Source organism: Eleutherodactylus coqui, chromosome 3 (genome assembly GCF_035609145.1).
Source record: "Eleutherodactylus coqui strain aEleCoq1 chromosome 3, aEleCoq1.hap1, whole genome shotgun sequence".
Classification (NCBI taxonomy): domain Eukaryota; kingdom Metazoa; phylum Chordata; class Amphibia; order Anura; family Eleutherodactylidae; genus Eleutherodactylus; species Eleutherodactylus coqui.
Window position 1 is genome coordinate 313,596,434 of NC_089839.1, and position 20,710 is coordinate 313,617,143.

The 20,710-nt window shown below is 47.5% G+C and overlaps 1 protein-coding gene across 7 annotated transcripts in view; it reads left to right on the top strand.

The window, feature by feature from the left end:
* Positions 1 to 20,710, top strand: part of ST3GAL3 (ST3 beta-galactoside alpha-2,3-sialyltransferase 3) — a 277,669-nt gene that overhangs the window by 224,440 nt on the left and 32,519 nt on the right. For all 7 annotated transcript variants that reach the window (XM_066597939.1, XM_066597938.1, XM_066597942.1 and 4 more), the window contains 2 exons: positions 15,029 to 15,092; positions 17,877 to 17,972. In XM_066597939.1, coding sequence (XP_066454036.1) covers positions 15,029 to 15,092; positions 17,877 to 17,972 — 160 coding nt within the window. The remainder of the gene's footprint in view (positions 1 to 15,028; positions 15,093 to 17,876; positions 17,973 to 20,710) is intronic.

Sequence of the window (20,710 nt, forward strand, 5' to 3'; positions counted from 1 at the left end):
TGAGCGGCATTTGTTTACCTGCAGTGTAGCCAAGCAGAACGGTCTTCACAATCCAAGGCTTCAGTATCCTAACCCAATACTGCTGGTGGCTGGTGAAGAGTCACTGGTGCACACTTACCTGGTAGAGTCCTAACGACACGACATCGAGAACATAACACGAGAAGTCATGCAAGCAATGGAGACACCCATGTTGGTACATTGTACATGAGCGTCTGCAAGGACAAAGGTCCGGCAAAACTCAACCTGTTGTTGATTAGACATGTGTTACGTGGGGCAAGAACAAGTCAATGCAAACCACCCAGAGAGACATCCGCTGCTGTGACAAGCCATCCTTCTGGGAACCTTCTTCCAAAGAAAGATCATTTGTTCACGAAGGATCTTTTGTCCGACTATTGCACGGGAATGTCAAGCATTGCTAGTTTGTTTCCAGGCGATGATGGTGTGTCAGCGGTCGGCTACAAGCTATCGCTTCTTGTTAAATGTAATCTAATCTTTTTACTTGAAATCATTCATTTTCATTTGCATGGGCACCTTTAGTCTTAAAGGGGTATTCTGGGACATTTTTAATAGATCATTAGAGGGTTCATGCCACTTGGATCCCAGCCAATCAGCTGATTCCCGGGGCCACAGTCATTGTGGTCAGCGCAGGAAGCAGAATGTGATGACCTAAGTGCAGAGGCCTGGATTGGTATTGCAGGCACAGCTCACATTGCATTAAGTGCCTGCAGTACCAATCCAGGCCTCTGCAGTTTGCTCAGCACAGTCTGCTTCCTGCACTAACCCTGGGAATCAGCTGACTGGTGGGGATCCCAAGCATGGATCTCCGTTGATCATCCATTTATGACCTGTCAGTTATCAATACAAAAAGTTAAACATCTCCCAGAATACCCCTTTAATGTGGAAATTAGCTTTTTTTTCTACTCCCATTGGTTTTGATGGTTTCCATCAAGAAGCTAAACTCTATGCTGGCTAGTAGATCCTTGATGTCCCCCCAACGAGGGATGGATCGGTTGGAATGTTTCCAGGTCAGAGATAAGCGGTTTAACAATCTCTACAGATATTGTGTGGCCTGAGGAATACACTAGAGAAGTCTCAGCACCAGACCGATTCATTTTTGTAGATCTGGCCACCAAATACCGTGGCGACCAAAGTAAAAAATGAACTTGATAGTACTGAAGCCCCCGTGACCCCCTTCCTGGAGTCTGAGAAGCCCGGTGGCTGAAGTTATGGAGATGTTTAGTCTCTGGTCCGGCTCAGCAGATGTTCCCAGTAATGCTTTATTACAGGAAACTGGTTTGATTTTCTCATATAGACAGAAGGATCTGCTTAGACTCCAAGGGGGAAATTTACTAAGTCCGGCATTTCCTCTACCGGGTAAGATTTTCCCCAGCACACGGTGCACTGAATACATGAAGAGGCCTTCTGGGAGACATAGAGCTCGTCCCGACCAGGCATCCATTATTTCAGGTGTAAATTATATATAAAACTGTTGATTGGGTGGCCACGCCCCCTCCTGAGGCCCCACCCACTTTGCAAACAAGTTGTGGTGCTGGCACACAAGAGAGAAAAGTCACAAGACTGTACACTGTACATACAGACTGCCAGGAGACTGTTCGCAGCCATGTCCTCTTCTACTCCAGATCTACTTTTGGCTGCTTGTTTTGGATTAAGTTGAAGTGATCCATCCTGCTGGATTTAATAATGCTCTTTCCTTGGATAAAAGCAAAAAAGGAACAAATCCATCAATGTGAATGCTGAATTTCTGGTTACGTCAGCCTGTATGCTGCGGACAGAAGATTAACCCCTTAGTGACCGCCCCATTGCCTTTTTACATCCTGCTTTAGTGGGCTTTAATCCCCAGGGATGTACAAACATGCTTCCTATGTGAATTAAAGCCACACAGGCTGTGGGCGTGACAGCTCCATGCTGCCGGTTACCAGAGGTAGCCGACAACCTGGAGCTGTCATGGTGGGCCACGGGAAGCCCCCCCACCCCAGCACGTGATTGGCACTATCCAATGGATAGCACCGAACGTATTAAAGTTTAAAATAGTTTTTAAAAAGTTAAAGATTCAGATGCCCTCCTGCATCCAATCCATGAGGGCAGCTGAGTGTACTCCCCCCGTCCTCTGCAATGTCCCGTGGTGATCTGTTTCTTCAGGACCTGACACTGGTCTTCTGTGCATGTGCGCCAGGCGGCATTACATCAGCCGCATGCGCAGAAGGCTGCTGGGAGGCCCGGGAAGTTTGAAATCTCCTGGCTACTGAAGGTAGCCAGGTGGCTGGAGATGTCACCGGGAACCGCAAAGACCGATCCCTGGGCCCATGATCACCAGTATCCAATGGATAACGGCAATCATGGAAAAGTAAAAAAAAGTCTAGAAAAGTTAAAGTTTCAGCTGCCCTCATGGATCAGATCAATAAGAGCAGCTGAAAATACTCACCCCCGCCCTCTGTGATGTCCCGCGGCAATCTGCACCTGGCACGGATTCTGCGCATGCGCCAATGTGGAGCACATGTGCAGAAGGCTGGAGGGAATATGCGGAACAATCACATGTATTGGATTACACAATTCTGCTCACATTAGCGGGTCGGAATTACGTAATCCACTTGCAGAAAAGAGAACGCAGCAGGTTCTATTTTTACCGTGGATAACAGTAACATAGAGCCCATTCTGCTCCATGGTCACGGATTTACCCGCTGCCCATACGTAACTACATTGTATACAAGCTGTGGGTACCCGTGTCATCACTAAGTGACGGTGCTTGTTGAGCGCCTTCTGTGTGAGACCGCTGCACCCCAGCAAGCTTACGGAGACTCACAGAGCGCCAGTTTTTACACCCCATCCCTGCCGCTGAGGTCCAGAAATACCCCCCAAAAAGGATGAGAGGAGAAGAGATACCAGATTTTATTTCACCATGTACCCATCCCAACCAGTCCCCGTAATTACCCCTGTCTTCATACCACACAGTTTACAATATTACTTTTATCTCAGATTTAGGGAACGCCAAAAAGAGTGCGAAGGGGAAGGGGGGGGATTTTTAGGGAGTCAATTTTTTTTCTGAACCATGTGCAATGGAGCCTGGAATTAATTCAGCTGTGCCCTGAAATCCAACGGCTGTTCCTCCATTACAGGCCGGCCATGTGTCCTGTAAGCAGATTGGGGCCACAACGGTTATGGCTCTGAACACGGGACAAACAGGGGGATCCATTTTGGGGTGAAAGTTTTCATTCATATATGTGCTGTACAAAACAACTGTTTTTAAATGGACACAATGGCCAAAAAAATGAAAATTGGAATTTTTTCCTTCTGCTTTGCTTAGATTAATTCAAGTACTGTGAGGTCAAAATACACAGTACACCCCTAGATGAATTCATTAAGGGGTCTAGTTTTCAGAATGCGCTCATTTGTGGGGGTTCTCCATCGTTTTGGCCGTTTAAGGACTCTACAAGTGGGCAATGGGCCCTAAATCACCTTCAGGCAAAATGTCTGCTCTGAAAGCCACCGGCTGCTCCTTTCGGTTTGGGCCCCGTTGTGCATCCAGACATAAGATTAGGGCCACAATGGGTATGTTTCTTAACACGGGACATACAGGGGGATCCATTTTGGGTTGTAAATCCTCATTTTCATGTGCACTATAGAAAAAAAACTGCCTTTAAAATGACGTATTTGCAAAAATATGAATTTTTTTTTTTCTCCTCTAAATTGCATTAACTCCTGAAAAAAAGCTATGCGGTATAAATCCTCCTGACCCCTCAGTGAGTACATTAAGGGGTGTAGTTTATAAAATGGTGTCATTTGTGGGGGTCTCCATCATTCTGACACCTATGAGCCTTTGCAATCTTGGCTTGGTGCAGGAAAACAAAATGTTCCTCAAAATGTTGATAATCAATGTTGAATTTATACGTCTCCTAAATGGTTAAAAAAGATGAAAGTTTTTCAAATGTGCGTCCAGAATAAAGTAAACAGATGGAAATATATATCTTATCAAAAGTTTGTGCAGCATGTTTGCACATATTTGAGATATTACAATATGTCCTATCATATAACTCCCGTTCCAAATCCAGATACTGGAGAGTCGTCTTGGGGAATGCAGCTCTTTTACGGACTGACGAGCCTACGATTGATTACTCTGTGTTCCAGAGCGCGGAGAGTTTTCTTCATTTGAGCAAACGAGTACCGCTGGGACGACCCTCATGAGTATGACTGAGACGACCTTCAGGAGTACCGCTGGGACGACCCTCACGAGTGCTACTGGGATGACCCTCACAAATACGGCTGAGACGACCCTCAGGAGTACCGCTGGGACAATCCTCACGAGTACAACTGAGACGACCCTCATGAGTACGCCTGGGACGACACTCAGGAGTGCCGCTGGGACGACCCTCAGGAGTGCCGCTGGGACAACCCTCAGGAGTACCGCTGCGAAGACTCTCAGGAGTGCCGCTGAGACGACCCTCATGAGTACGGCTGGGACGACCCTCAGGAGTACAGCTGGGACGACCCTCAGGAGTAGCGCTGGGACGACCCTCAGGAGTACCGCTGGGACAGCCCCGAGGAGTGCCGCTGAGACGACCCCCATGAGTACCGCTGGGACGACCCTCGCGAGTACCGCTGGGACGACCCTCATGAGTATGACTGAGACGACCCTCAGGAGTACCGCTGGGACGACCCTCACGAGTGCTACTGGGATGACCCTCACAAATACGGCTGAGACGACCCTCAGGAGTACCGCTGGGACGATCCTCACGAGTACAACTGAGACGACCCTCATGAGTACACCTGGGACGACACTCATGAGTACGCCTGGGACGACCCTCAGGAGTGCCGCTGGGACGACCCTCAGGAGTACTGCTGGGACGACCCTGAGGAGTACAGCTGGGACGAGCCTCATGAGTACACCTGGGACGACACTCATGAGTACGCCTGGGACGACACTCAGGAGTGCCGCTGAGACGACCCTCAGGAGTACCGCTGGGACGAGCCTCATAAGTACCGCTGGGACGACCCTCATGAGTACGGCTGGGACGACCCTCAGGAGTACAGCTGGGACGACCCTCAGGAGTACCGCTGGGACGACCCTGAGGAGTGCCGCTGAGACGACTCCCACGAGTACCGCTGGGACGACCCTCGCGAGTACCGCTGGGATGACCCTCATGAGTATGACTGAGACGACCCTCAGGACTACCGCTGGGACGACCCTCACGAGTGCTACTGGGATGACCCTCACAAATACGGCTGAGATGACCCTCAGGAGTACCGCTGGGACGATCCTCACAAGTACAACTGAGACGACCCTCAGGAGTGCCGCTGGGACGACCCTCAGGAGTGCCGCTGGGACGACCCTCAGGAGTGCCGCTGGGACGACCCTCAGGAGTGCCGCTGGGACAACCCTCAGGAGTACTGCTGCGAAGACTCTCAGGAGTGCCGCTGAGACGACCCTCAGGAGTACCGCTGGGACGACCCTCATGAGTACGGCTGGGACGACCCTCAGGAGTACAGCTGAGACGACCCTCAGGAGTACCGCTGGGACAACCCTCAGGAGTACCGCTGGGAAGACCCTGAGGAGTGCCGCTGAGACGACCCCCACGAGTACCGCTGGGACGACAGTCGCGAGTACTGCTGGGACGACCCTCAGGAGTATTGCTGGAACAACCCTCACGAGTTGCACTGGGACGACCTTCAGAAGTAGCGCTGGGACGACCCTCACGGGTACCGCTGGGACAACCCTCACGAGAACGCTGGGACGACCCTCAGGAGTACCGCTGGGACGACCCTCACGGGTACCGCTGGGACGACCCTCACGGGTACCGCTGGGACAACCCTCAGGAGTACCGTTGGGACGACCCTCAGGAGTTTGCTGGGACGACCCTCAGGAGTACCGCTGGGACAACCCTCAGGAGTACCGCTGGGACGACCCTCAGGAGTTTGCTGGGACGACCCTCAGGAGTACCGCTGGGACAACCCTCAGGAGTACCACTGGGACGACCCTCATGACTACCGCTGGGACAAGCCTTAGTCTTGTCTCACAATCGTCATATAAAAGGACGCTTACAGACTTGCAGTGGATTCTGCTGTGGGATTCACCCGATGCATTGAAAAGTTCAGATGCTGCAGAAGTAAAGTCCGCCGTCCGGTTCTGCAGATTCTGTGCAGATATGTGGACACGCCACGTGGATTAGATTTTGTAAAATGTCATCCAGACAAGTAAACTCATTGCAGAATATTCCCAGCATATTGTTTTGTGTGAAGGAACCCTTGAGGTCTGCTCCACTGGCGTCAGGTATGCAGCGCCTCCAGCTGCCAGGCAAAATAGCTGAAATACTCGAAAGGTTTACTGCAAGCCTTTGTGATGAGAAGCAGCCGGAGCTGGAGGGGTGCTGCAGCTTGTGCTGATCTCCCCCTGTCCGCCGTCTGCGCCTCGTGCTGACACACCGCTGCTGTAATGTCATGTAATTACAGTGACCGGATTTCCTGAATAATAGCGCATACAAGCAGCATTGACATTTCCAGTCCACATGGAGCCTTTTACAACCGTCTGACTCGCTGCCAAAGTTCTGCTCAGCCGCTGCCATTCATGTCGGCTCTAACATTTACTAAATGTCTCACATGAAAGCAGAAACAATTAGCGCTTGTTTGCCGTCTCCAGCGCGGGCTGACTGTAATTAGCGTTACATTTTTCTGATGGTTTGGACAATGGTGCGGTTGGGATGACTCCACGCTGATGTGCGTGCCACGGAGCCTCATTCTTCAGCCGGCACGTGTCAGGGGTCCCGGCCGCCCAACACTGGAGGCTTGTTAGCGCTGAAGGTCGCCAATGTGATGTTCCTGTAGCAGTAGGGCTGCAAGGAGGGGGGGAAAGTCAGATGGCAGTTGTGGTAGATCTTGTGATGATGCCCTAAGATCCATGTATTTGTGGGCAGAGGGGCAGCTGGGGGTCCCAACAGAAGCAGGACTACATGCAGGTAATATAGGGGCACGATTACCGCAACCCCCCTGTACTGCGATGATGGAGTCATTTTCACAGAATGCAGTCATCATAGTTTGTTGGTAGCAGCTGATCACTAGGGGCTTCAGGGGCCGGACCCCCAGCGATGAATTATTACCAGTACGCTTTCATTTATAGAGAACCCCTTTAATGCGCTGCTATGGACTATCAATCAATGGCCCATTTATTACCCCCATCTAGCAGCGTTGGGCCCCTTTAGCCTTCAGAACCGCAGTAATTAATTGTGATGAGATCATTCTGCAGGAATATCGGCCCCTGCGGACAGGAAGCTTCTTGTAGTTGCTGCAGATTAGAGGGCGGTGCTGACATGTTCTGACTGGCTGAAAGGAAGGGGTCAGCGATTCATGCTGCTTGCGCTAAATTCTGACCTCCCATCAGCAACAGAAATCTGGCTCCATCTGACCAGGAGATGTTTTTCCGCTGCTCAGTGACACAAGTTTTGCGCTCTTCTGCCCACTGGAGTCTTTCTGTTTCTCTTAGACACAATGGTGCTGGAACTGTCCGTCTGCTGTTATATCATCCGTGCGGAGGAACGGCGAGTTGTGCGTTCGGACACGTTAGTTGGAGCTCCAGCGTTGGATTCAGCTGACTCTGCAGCCTGTTGGTCAGAACGATTCCTGACATCCTCCTCCGACCCCTATCAGTGATGAGTTGTTTCCGTCCACAGGATCCCCTTTTGCTGGATGTTTTTTCTCGATCGCACCATTCTCGGTATACTCTCCACACCGTTACATGATCAAATCCCACGCGGTTGGCGGTGAGACCCCGGCTAGTCTAGCAGCGATGACCGGCCTCGTTGGAAGTCGCTCCGATCGCTGGATTTTCCCATTTCCCACCTAATGTGGATTCATGCGGAAAACTTGTCACGTGATTTTATGCTGCACTCTGGGGTCACAGGGAGAATTACCATACAGGGGGTGCCAATCGTCAGATAGCCGGGGGCTGTAATAAAGGGTCCGGTCAGTGTAAATAAGGCAGAAAAGCTGCCACTGAAGCTGTCCTGCTTGTTAGTGCTTCCCAGGCTGCAGCATTGCACAAAGTGGAGACAGACCGGACTGTAAACGTTGACGCCTCTACGTGACACATTGTACACGGACGGACTATATAATGTTCATTCGGGACGGAGAGTCGCTTTAAGTGGTTTGATTAGTTGTAAATATTTAGTGAAGTTACTTCTTCCTCTGCTCGGCCTCGCCGTATAACCCTGTATATAGATGGGACAGATCCGTAGAACTTGCTGCCGGCAGCGGCTCTGCTCATGACTTCCAGGGTGTTGGGCGGTTTCACCTGCAGCTGCTCCCGGCCCGGGGCATATCTTTGGGAATTGCTTCCAGCCCTGATGTCATGTGTGACTCTCCTAGGATTGTTGCACTGATTCATGGTAGATGCGGCGGCGGGGGGACGTGCGATCTGCGCAGTCACATCAGGATGTTTGGCCGCCCCCGGAGAGGCATCTCCGTGACATTTCTTTCATGTCTTCCATAATGTAGGTTGACAGCTCACAATGAAGTGCAGATGCCTCCAGTTACACTGTGGGTATCTGTGTTAATTAGATAGGCATCCTGGGAAATCGCACAAGCCATAATTACAATTAGAAGGAATACCAGCTAGCCTGCTTGTTGATGGTTTCCAGTTTACAAGAGCTTTACTTTACATTGTTCGAAGCAGAAGCAAACCAAATAAAAGTGAAGATGAAACTGTATGTATATAAGAACACATGAATGAGGTTGCTAAAAGTCTCTCAAGGGAGATAAGCCGCCACAAAGTATCTGGCATCAACTTATTCCCTATTCCCCATTGAGAACACATATATGTTTGGCTGCATTAAGCGTAAATGTATATGGGAGGGTCAGGAGCAATAGGTGTCAGCCGAATGCTATTGCATGCATAGGGCCACCTTCTGAGGGTGAAGCCTCAGTAAGCTTTAAAGGGGTTGTCCAGTGGTACACTATTGATAGCCTATCCTCAGGATAGGCCATTAATATTAGATTGGTGGGTGTCCATTGTCTGGGATACCCACTGATCAGCTGTTTTCTGGGCTAGTACTGTCATGCACTGAGCTGATTTCTGCAGGAAGCAAATAGCTCTGTTCTCATTGCAGTGGCCAGGCTTAGTACTACAGGTATTCCCTTCAATGAGAAATTTTAATACGTAATACCAAATTTATCCACTGCAGTGGGGGCAGAGCTATTTACTTCCTGCAAAAATCAGTTCAGTACGCAAGCGCATCGGTAAGAGGACAGCTGATTGGCAGGGGTCCCACGCGACAGACCCCCACTGATTTAATACTGACAGCTTATCCTACAGTCAGGCCATCATTACTTTACAATTGGAGAACCCATTAAACCTAGGACCTGACCGTAACTAATCCTCATCTGTCTGAAGCATTAAAGGAGTTGTCCAGGATTGTCCAGGTGTGGTATTGTAGCTTAGTCTTTTTCACTTCAATGGAACTGATCTGCAATACCAAACACAACCTGTGGACAGATGTGGCACTGTTTCTGGAAGAAAGCAGCTTTGTTATTCTAATTTCTGGATAATTCCTTTGTGTCTGTGCTACTGAGTCTCCAAAACTCCATTTAAGTCTCCATTTACTGTCTATTAGACAGTTCTAGTAGTTCTTTATAGGACATGGTGAGCGGCTTTCATACCACATTTCGGCACGACTTTCTCATAGATGTTTGCTTGGCTCAGGATTTACTCTCCATTCAGTTAATACAAATATTAAGCTTGGCATAGCAGCAAGGTCGGTGCGGGAATGGTCATTAACTTCAACCGCTCCTGCATCACAGCCAGGAAGACAATATTACTGTGATTTATTGGCTGCCGCTCCAGCACTTTGCATCCTTGTGTGTCGGCTTCTCACTCGGAGGCTTTGCAGAAACCGAATGGCATCTCTCAGTTATGCACGTTCGAATGTGACAATGAAACGTGGACATTTTTACACCTTCATCTGGTAAATCCACTATAAGGACACTGGGTAGACATATTACTATATTTAGGCTCCATTCATATATGTGGACGATCCTCTGGTTATAACAGGAACCACCATGCAGGACAGGATCAGTCTTACGACGGACCCCATTAGTAGAGTCTGTTGGATTCTAATGAGGAATTTGTCGTTTTAACAGAAAAAAGTAGCGCTTCCTGCAATTCTGTAATTTCCAATCAAATGTAATGGAATTTACGATGATCGTCGCTGACAGATTCCAATGCAGATTAGATCAGAGCTTTATAGCAGTGCTTAGAAAGCCCCAGGCGACTCATTTATTAACTTTTCCATCCTAAGACCAGTTTCGGAAAAAACTATTTTAGGCGCATCTGCGTGCTCATCCTATTATGGACAAGTGTCCCGGCCCAACCGCAGATCTACTGCCCCAAACGTAGGTCTACTGCCCCAAACGTAGGTCTACTGCCCCAACCGCAGGTCTACTGCCCCAACCGCAGGTCTACTGCCCCAACCGCAGGTCTACTGCCCCAACCGTAGGTCTACTGCCCCAATCGCAGGTCTACTGCCCCAACCGCAGGTCTACTGCCCCAATCGCAGGTCTACTGCCCCAACCGTAGGTCTACTGCCCCAATCGCAGGTCTACTGCCCCAACCGCAGGTCTACTGCCCCAACTGCGGATCTACTGCCCCAACCGCGGATCTACTGCCCCAACCGCGGATCTACTGCCCCAACCGCAGATCTACTGCCCCAACCGCAGGTCTACTGCCCCAACCGCAGGTCTACTGCCCCAACCGCAGGTCTACTTCCCCAACCACAGGTCTACTGCCCCAACCACAGGTCTACTGCCCCAAACGCACACCATTAAAGTGTTGTCCAAAAAAAATTGTAGCCTGTTTCAGGTTTTCCAAAGATCACTGGGCAGTTCTACAATGCTTCTGGGAAATGTTCTATAGATTGATGAGAGAAGTATAGATACTATAAATGGAGGAAAACGAACATCACACATGAACACACAGTCCTCCAACTGTGAAGCCAGGTGGAGGGGCATCATGGTTTGTGGCTATGGTAGAGGAGACATCGTGGTTTGGGGTTATCATGGAGGGACATCATAGATTGAGGCTGTTTTGTTCCTTCAGGGCCTGGATACGTTGTGATCATTGAGGGAACAATGAGTCCTAAGGTGCATCAAAAACTCTTACAGGAGGATGTAAGGGCAGCTGTCCATGACCTCAAGCTGTAGCAAAGCTGGGTGATGCAACAAGACGATAACCCAAAGCGTAGAAGTACTTGACTAAGGAATAATGGAAAAAGATTTGTGTTTTCGAATGACCAAGTCGAGACCTAACCGTATTCCTATGGAGATGTTGTGGTATGACCTGAAGAGGGCTGTGCACGCAAGGCATCCCAGAAATACTGATGAGCTCAAACATTTGCAAGCAGTAATGGTTCAAAATTCCTCCTCGACATTCTTGCAGCTGCAGAAAACATTTGGTGGAGGTGATTGCTGCTAAAGGGGGATCTAGACTAATATGGAAACGTAAGTGAAAGGCCAGGCCAAAATATACAGCTAATTAATACAATTGAGAACCTTGCTGTTTGAAGTGGAAATAAAGGAACAAAAATAAAAAATTCAGAAGGAAAGTAGAGGAGCAAGAGACACCGATCACAAACTAAAATGTTTCTACACAAATACACAAAGCATGGGAAACAAACAAGGAGAATTGGAGTTCCGAACACAGGAAGAGAAATATGATGCCATAGGCATCACGGAAACTTGGTGGGATGATACACATGATTGGAATACAAGGCTTGAAGGATACAACTTATTTATAAGAAACAGACTTTATAAAAGGCGAGGAGGTGTTGTGTTGTATGTTAGGAAAACATTCATCTCCACAGAGATTCAAGCTTCAGAGCTGGGAGTTCAGCAGAAACTGTTTGGGTAAGAATACAAGGAGAGAACAACAGAAAGGACACCATTGGGCTAAGCAGCAGCACATGTGAAAAAGACTTGGGTATACTAATAGATCATAGACTGAACACGAGTCAACAATGTGATGCAGCAGCCAAAAAGGCAAACACAATTCTGGGATGTATTAAGAGAAGCATAGAGTCTAGATCACGTGAGGTCATTATCCCCCTCTACTCTTCCTTAGTCAGACCTCATCTGGAATACTGTGTTTAGTTCTGGGCACCCCACTTTAAAAAAGACATAGACAAACTGAAGCAAGTTCAGAGAAGAGTTACTAAGATGGTGAACGGTCTGCAAATCATGTCCTATGAGAAGCCATTAAAGGATCGGGGAATGTTTGACTTACAATAAAGAAGGCTGAGAGGAGGTTTAATGTCACGTCCGTGCTGCTCACAAGCACCACGATCAGCCTGGACGCAGAGTGATGTTAACAACTACAGTAGTTGATAGATTAATGCACTGCAGAACAGTGCGCACCACAACTGAAATATGTAACCCAGATGTAAAGCCCGTGCGACACCTGCATATTACACTCAGCACCCCGATAGGGCACGTACACACTGTTGGAAATAGCTGCACACCACGCTATGCTGAATGGTCACACCACTCCAGGGAGGAGGAAGCCTAACTGTAACCTAGCAGGGGGGTGAAGGGTCCCTGCCTAGAAGCGGAGTATTCGTCTCAATAGAGACACCCCCACGGTCTTCATTATGGGCCCTGACTGTCCCTATGGGAACCCCTGGAGAGATGAACCGAACAGCAAAGCAAAACAGAAATGAACAGCAGTGAAACAACTGAAAAGGAACCCGCAGCAACTTATCTGCGAGTTGCAATACACCCAGCACGGAAGAGCTCCAAACTCCAAGTACTCCACCATGGAACAGAATAATCAGCACTATGCACAAGGAGGGGTGAGAATATAAAGCCACTCTGCATCTGAAAGCTGGCAGAGTGATTAGAAAACCACACATCCACCCTACTCCCAGGCATGACTAATCCAGCATGCATCCATGCAGCAAAGAAAGACAGCACCACCAGTCTCTGCACGTGGTGCATTAACCCTTGACCTGCCTAACAAGACGACAGGTCTTGGCCTGTGTCGTGGCCACCATGACACAATGCTGTCACGACCGACAAGCCGCGACACTTAATAGCTGTCAACAAATATCTGCAGGGCTGTCACAGTGCAGAGGGATCAGCCCTATTCTCATCTGCACAAGGAAAGACTAGAAGCAATGGGATGAAACTGAAAGGGAGGAGACACAGATTAGATATTAGACAGTGAGGGGCATCAATGAGTGTCACAGGTTACCACGGGAGGTGGGGAGTTCTCCTTCAATCAAAGTCTTCAAACAAAGGCTGCACAGACATCTGTCTGGGGTGATTTAGTGAATGACCCCGGAGGTCCCTTCCAACTCTATGATTTTACAGGTTATTAAATACAAGGGTTCACTTAATTTTTCCTCAAGGGCTGTAAATATTTACTCACTGAGCTTAACAAAAGACATGAAAAGTACAACTGTTTGTGTTTTTTGGTTACATTGTGTTTGTCTGTAATTGTGACTTAGATACAACCAGACTACATTTTATTAGCAATTAATGTAGAAATCCAGGGAATTCCAAACGGTTAATTTACCTTTTCTTTCTACTTTAGATAGTGTCACGGCACGTGGCCACCACGGCTCATCTGTCACTGGAGCCACGGTTGGGCACCACTGTTCCTCTTACGCTGCATGCTGGTCTCTGTCCACTCCACGCTTTTCTTCTACTGCCCGCCCCCTAGTCTCTGCCCGTAGGGCTCCCGCTGTCCTTCTTAAAGGGTCAGTGTGCACTCCTTGAACCTTTCCCACTCCAATCACATCTCTGCATCTGATATAATAGGCATCCACAACCTAGGATGGATGCCTAAGTAACTGGTCTCAATAACCATTGTGACAAAGCCCCTGTTAGTTGGATTCTCTGCTTCTGACTCCTGCTTGACCTCTGACAACTCTGACTTTTGTGTTCCCTGACCATAGCTCTGTTTACAGGACTTCGTCATTGTCTGTTGTCAGCCGTGACCCTTGCTATGTTTCTGGGTAAGCTCCTGTTCACACCATCAGGTACCACGCCTTGGCCCAATACAGGGTCAGCAGTCCTATTACCAGGACCATCTCTGGGTGTAACGGCTTGGGGACCCCTCAGCAAAGACGGTGTCCCGGTCATATGAGATAAAGCGTGAAAACCCAGGTGCTGGTGCTGCCACCTCAGATAGACAGACCCAAGCCATACTGGTGTGTGGAAAGATTATTTAAGGAATGAAATGCAAATTTCCCATAAACAGGCACCAAGGAGTTAAATGATCTGTAACTTTTCAAACAACTTGTGCTTACATGATAGTCAATGTTTTAACCAGCAAAATTGCTGTTTACTTTATTTACCTAAAATTATGTGTTTTTTGCTGAAAAAACCTTCTGAAGGGCTGGGTAATAGGCGTCTCCATTCTCCATAGCCTACTGTCCGCTGCTTGCTAATGATTGACAGGAGAGGTTAGAGCAGGGGTCGTGGAGGGGGGTTAGGCATTGTGCTCATTGAATTGTATAGGGCAAAAAGAAGGAGACACGCCTGTGTTTTAGCTACTGTCCTACATGATGAGGTTATGTCTGACTGTGTGTTACAGACAGTTATAAAGCAGAAGCTCTACAGTTCTCTGTGCACAGTTTATAGAACAAGATTCTGCTACCAGTCCTGAGAGGATGGAAAATCAGATATACACTCTGCAGAGGTGGAAAATGTGGGATACAAGTCCTATATTGGCCAGAAATAGTGCTATTCCTCATGTACACACATAGAGCAGCTCATTCTGAAAAGTCAGGTACAGTTTATGGCTGTTGGTTCAGTAAAGCATTGATTATGGGAGTTTATACGCCTCTTGCTGCATTTGTCAGTTCTACATGGAGGGCTCTGAATTCAAGGGTTGACAGGCTCAACTGCCCCAAGGAGCTAACAGTCTATGACAATGCAAAACTATCCTCCTGACATCAGCCGATCTGTTGCTTCCTCTTTATTAGTTTTGCTTCATCTCTTAACATCACATTACATTCTTTTTATCATACAGATAACCTAATCAAAGCAATCTTGTCTGCCACAAAAGAATACCGCCTGACGCCAGCCCTAGACAGGTACGGTATGGTAACCGCTGTGTGTGAGTGCCCAGGGTTATGTGTGTACACACACACACACACACACATATATATATATATATATATATATATACACACACACACAGACACATATACATATACACACACACACACACACATATATATATATATATATATACACACACACACATATACATATACACACACACATATATATATACACATACACATTTACACTTCTCAACATTGAAATGGCAACATTGTTAAGGTAAAATCATGGAATTCTGGAAATTGCTGAATCTATAAATATGTTGTTGGTATACAAATGGTGAAAAAGTGGAGACAAGATAATCAGGACATCTCGATTTATTCAGCATTGAGTATGAGCGCTACACGCAGAGATACATGTACTTACATGCCTTGGCATGCTATCAGGTTGTAATGGTTGTCTGAGGAATGTTCTGCCACACTGAATGCACTTGGGCTCACAAATTGTCAAGTTGTGCTTCTGGCAGCTCTCTTTGCAATCGCCAACCAGTGATGTTCCAGATGTGCTTGATGGGAGACAAGTCCGGAGACGCTGCAGGCCATAGTAGCACGTTTCAGGCATGTCGTCTGGTGATGTTCTGTTGAAAGACGTCTTCCAGGACACTTTGAAGAAATGGCCATACCATGACCAAATCAACATAACTCTTAGTGTGCCTGCAGGGGAGACTAGAGGAGTCTGGCTTCTGTACATTATGCCCACTCACAGTAGTACCGGTGTGATGTTCCCGCTTGAAGGCCTCTTCATGGTGTTGCCCACGTGGTCTCCAGACCAATCTCTACCTATTATTGTATCCAAGTCAAAAGTGGGACTCATTGCTAAGGAGGACAGACCTCCATTCCAGCCTCCACTGCCGTCTTGCTCTACACCATGATAGCCTTTGAGAGCGATGGTGTGGAGTCAATGGAACACCTGCTGCTGGACGTCTGGTTCGTAGCCCAGTGTTGTGGAAGAGCCTTCTCATGGTTTGTGTAGACACCGTTTATCACCCAAGGCTTGGGATGTGACACCCACTTTCACACACAGTACAGAATGGATGACTACGCGCCATTCTCCTAACCTGACGATCCGTCCGTGCAGAGGTTCGCCTCTGTGCACCTCTTGTCATTCGAGTTCGTCGTCATTCTCCCAACCACTGGGACACTCAAGGTTGAAGAGTTCTGACATCTCGGCCTTCGCACGTAGCGATCTGCTGGAGTGATAAACCAAGGCCTCTCAGATCAAGGATTCCGTCCCTCTCAGCTTGCAGTAATTAGTGATAGCCATCACGTTAACGAACAGGAGGCATCGCACAATTATACCACAAGATGCGATCCAATTTTTGAGATTTTAAGTGGCTGAAAAAACTTGTTTTCAATCTGGTTTTCATACCATTGAAGCTCCTCCCACATGTCACAGACTGCAGAGAGCTGTGATCATTTGCATATCTTAGTGACACCACCTACTTCCTCGATTTGCCTAACCTAATAAATTGTCCTTCTTGGAGTTGCACTTTCAGTGTTGAGGAGTTTGTATATAATATATGATATGCGGATAACATCAGTAAGAGAGGTGAAATCAGCAAAGTCTCTCATCTTACCCCAGATACGGTCTTCACCCCAATGAGGGGATACGCAGGTATTAGAAGACTCCACAGAACTTCTTTTTAGCTTATAGCATGATAAACGTCAGTGGATGTAATACTGTCTGTTCACACATGTTGCCAATGTGAAGAGGAGGAATCATGTGGAGGTAAATGCTGTAAAGTTGTTTAGTCATGAAATAAGAAGTCCCTTGGCAGGAAGGGGTTAAAGCTGCGCAGATGCCGCAGTCCTCATCATTCTTGGCCTTTCTTTCACTTAGAAGCATATAGCCCACCGTGACCAGCGCCGCTCGGGCATCTTCTGCATCCTTCTCACTGACACTATTGCCACTGTTTGGCTCCATGTAAATATTTTTAGTATTAAGTCATTAAAGGAGATCTACCTTTAAACACATATCTAGTGGATAAATGGCTCACCGCTGACAGTCCGACCGCTGGGACCCCCGTGATGCTACGAACTGCCCTCACGAATGCCTCATGTGAATGGAATGTCAGTGCGGATGCTCAATTGTCACATATGTGCAGCGCTGCTCCTGGGAGTCCTTAGCGATCAGACTCCCAGTGCTCAGACATTTAAAGGGGTTGTCTAATTGTGAACTCTTGTTGGTCTATCCTTAGGATATGCCATGAATAGTAAATCATTGGGGGTCTCACCTGGAATCAGCTGTTCGCTGGGTAGTTTGCTCAAACGATACGCTGATTTCTACACGAAACAGACAGCTCCATTTTCACTTCAGTGGCCAGGCTTGGTATTGCAGGCAAAGTTCTCATTCATTTCTGTGGGAATCTTGCCTGTAGTACCAAGCCTAACCACTGCAAAGAGAACGGAGCTTTCCGCTTTCTGCAATAATCAACTCAGTGCACCAGCACACTAACCGAGAGAACAGCAGATTGGTGGGGGTTCTAGATGGCAATCAATCTACTATTGATAACCTACCTTGCAGCTAGGCCACTAGTAGTTTACAACTGCCCAACCTAATTCCTATCCTGCTGATAACAGATAAATACCTGAGGTATAAAACCCCTTTAAGGGGAATTATATTTGGTGTACCATACGAGTGTCATTCAGGTAGCAACTTGTCTTGGCCTTGGCAGTTCTTAAACAAGAACACTAAGTGACGTAACAGATTCTTACATTTCTTTGTGAATCTGACCCTTTATGTTTTTTCCGTAGCCTGAACTGTCGGCGATGCATCATTGTGGGGAATGGAGGGGTGCTTGCTAACAAATCTCTGGGATCTAAAATTGACGAGTACGAGATTGTGGTTCGGTAAGTTTTCTTCACATTATGTACCGTATTTTTCGGACTTTAAGACGCACCCGGGTTTAGAGAACAGAAAACAGGATAAAACATTTCATACTAATTAAAACTTCCCCGTAGGCTAAAGTAGTAGAGAGTTCAGTTTCAAGTGGACTTCGAAAGCCGCAGTGACCCAATAGTAATCAAGCCCCCTTTCAGTGCCCTAAGTAGTAATAGTGGCCTCCAGTAGTAATAGCGCCGCCAGTAGTAATAGCTGTCCCAACAGTAATAGTGCCCCCAGTAATATAGTGGTCTCCAGTAGTATAATGGCCACTGTGGTTCTAGTAGTAATAGTGGCCTCCAGTAGCAATAGTGCTTGCAATAGCAATAGTGGCCTCCAATAGTAAGGCTGGGTTCACACAGCGCGGATTCCCGTCGGAAATCTCGCGGTTTGGCCGCAGCAAAAACCGCAAGATTTCCGCCGGGAGAACCGCCGCGGTTTAAGCCGCCGCGGCTTTGAAGCGGCCTGGCCGTTTGCTTTTCCGTTGCGGCCAGCGCTCCCATAGAGGAGAGCGCGGCCGTGACGAAAATAAACAAACAAAAAAAAGTAAATAGACATGCTGCATCTTCTGAAACCGTGGCTGCGGCGGCCGCAGCCACGGTTTCAGCTGGATTTACCGCAGCGGATTGGCCGTCCCGTGTGGACGAGGTTTCTGAGAAATCTTGTCCACATGGCTGGCTAATCCCGAGATTAGCAACCACGGGCGGATTGGCCGCGGCAAATCCGCCCTGTGTGAACCCAGCCTAATAGTGCTGCCAGTAGTAATAGTGGTCCCAACAGTATTAGTGGCCGCCAGTAGTAAAAGTGTCCTTCAGTAGTAATAGTGCTGGTAATAGTGGCCTACAATAGTAATAGTGCTGCCAGTAGTAATAGTGGTCCCAACAGTAATAGTGGCCCTCAGTAGTAATAGTGGCCTCCAGTAGTAATAGTGCCCCCCAGTAGTAATAATGCCCCCAGTAATTATAGTGGTCTCGAGTAGCAGTAGTGCCTCCAGCAGTAATCATGGCCTCCAATAGTAATAATGCTGCCAGTAGTAATAGTGTTCGCAACAGTAATAGTGGCCCCCAGTAGTAATAGTGGCCTCCAGTAGTAAAAGTGGTCTCCAGTCGTAATAGTGGCCTCCAGTAGTAAAAGTGTCCTCAGTAGTAATAGTGGCCTCCAGTAGTAATAGTGTCCTCAGTAGTAATAGTGGCCTCCAGTAGTAATAGTGCCTTCCAGGAATAATAGTAGCCTCGAGTAGCAGTAGTGCCCCAGTAGTAATAGTGGCCCCCAGTAGTAAAAGTGGCCGACAGTAGTAATATTGGCCTCCAGTAGTAATAGTGTCCTCCGTAGTAATAGCAGACTCCAGTAATAATAGGGGCCTGCAGTAGTAATAGTGTCCTCAGTAGTAATAGTGTCCTCAATTAGTAATAGTGTCTTTAGTAGTAATAGTACCTTCCAGTAGTAATAGTGGCCTCGAGTAGCAGTAGTGCCCCAGTAGTAATAGTGGTACCAACAGTAATAGTGTCCCTCAGTAGTAAAAGTGTCCTCAGTAGTAATAGGGGCTCCCAGTAGTAATAGTGTCCTAAGTAGTAATATTAGCTCCTAGTTGTAATAGTGGCTCCCAGTAGTAATATTGTCCTCAGTAATAATAACGGCCTCCAGTAGTAATAGTGGCCTCCAGTAGTAATAGTGGCCTCCAGTAGTAATAGTGGCCCCCAGTAGTATTAGTGTCCTCAGTAGTAATAGTGACCTCCAGTAGTAATAGTGTCCTCATTAGTAATAGTGCCTTCCAGTAGTAACAGTGGCCTCTAGTAGTAATAGTGCCTTCCAGTAATAATAGTGGCCTCGATTAGCAGTAGTGCCCTCAGTAGTAATAGTGGCCCCCAGTAGTAAAAGTGTTCTCAGTAGTAATAGTGTCCTCCAGTAGTAATAGTGGCCTCGAGTAGCAGTAGTGCCCCAGTAGTAATAGTGATACCAATAGTAATAGTGGCCCCCAGTAGTAAAAGTGTTCTCAGTAGTAATAGTGGCTCCCAGTAGTAATAGTGTCCTTTGTAGAAATAGTATCCTCATTAGTAATACTGGCCTCCAGTAGTAATAGTGTCCTCCAGTAGTAATAGTGCCTTCCAGTAGTAATAGTGGCCTCCAGTAGTAATAGTGGCCTCCAGTAGTAATAGTGCCTTCCAGTAGTAATAGTGCCTTCCAGTAGTAATAGTGGCCTCCAGTAGTAATACTGCCTTCCAGTAGTAATAGTGTCCTTTGTAGAAATAGTATCCTCATTAGTAATACTGGCCTCCAGTAGTAATAGTGTCCTCCAGTAGTAATAGTGCCTTCCAGTAGTAATAGTGGCCTCCAGTAGTAATAGTGGCCTCCAGTAGTAATAGTGGCCTCCAGTAGTAATAGTGCCTTCCAGTAGTAATAGTGCCTTCCAGTAGTAATAGTGGCCTCCAGTAGTAATACTGCCTTCCAGTAGTAATAGTGGCCTCCAGTAGTAATAGTGGCCTCGAATAGCAGTAGTGCCCCAGTAGTAATAGTGGCTCTCAGTAGTAATAGTGTCTTCAGTAGTAATAGTATATACGAATTTTCACCAACAGCACAATAGAAACCGTACCCTTTTCAGGGGAAGCTAAACATCTGCAAGGCGGTTCTGGGAAATGGACCCCAATTCTCCAATATTATTCACCATCCAAAGAAAATTGTAGATGGCTGCAGAAAACTTGTGGTGCAT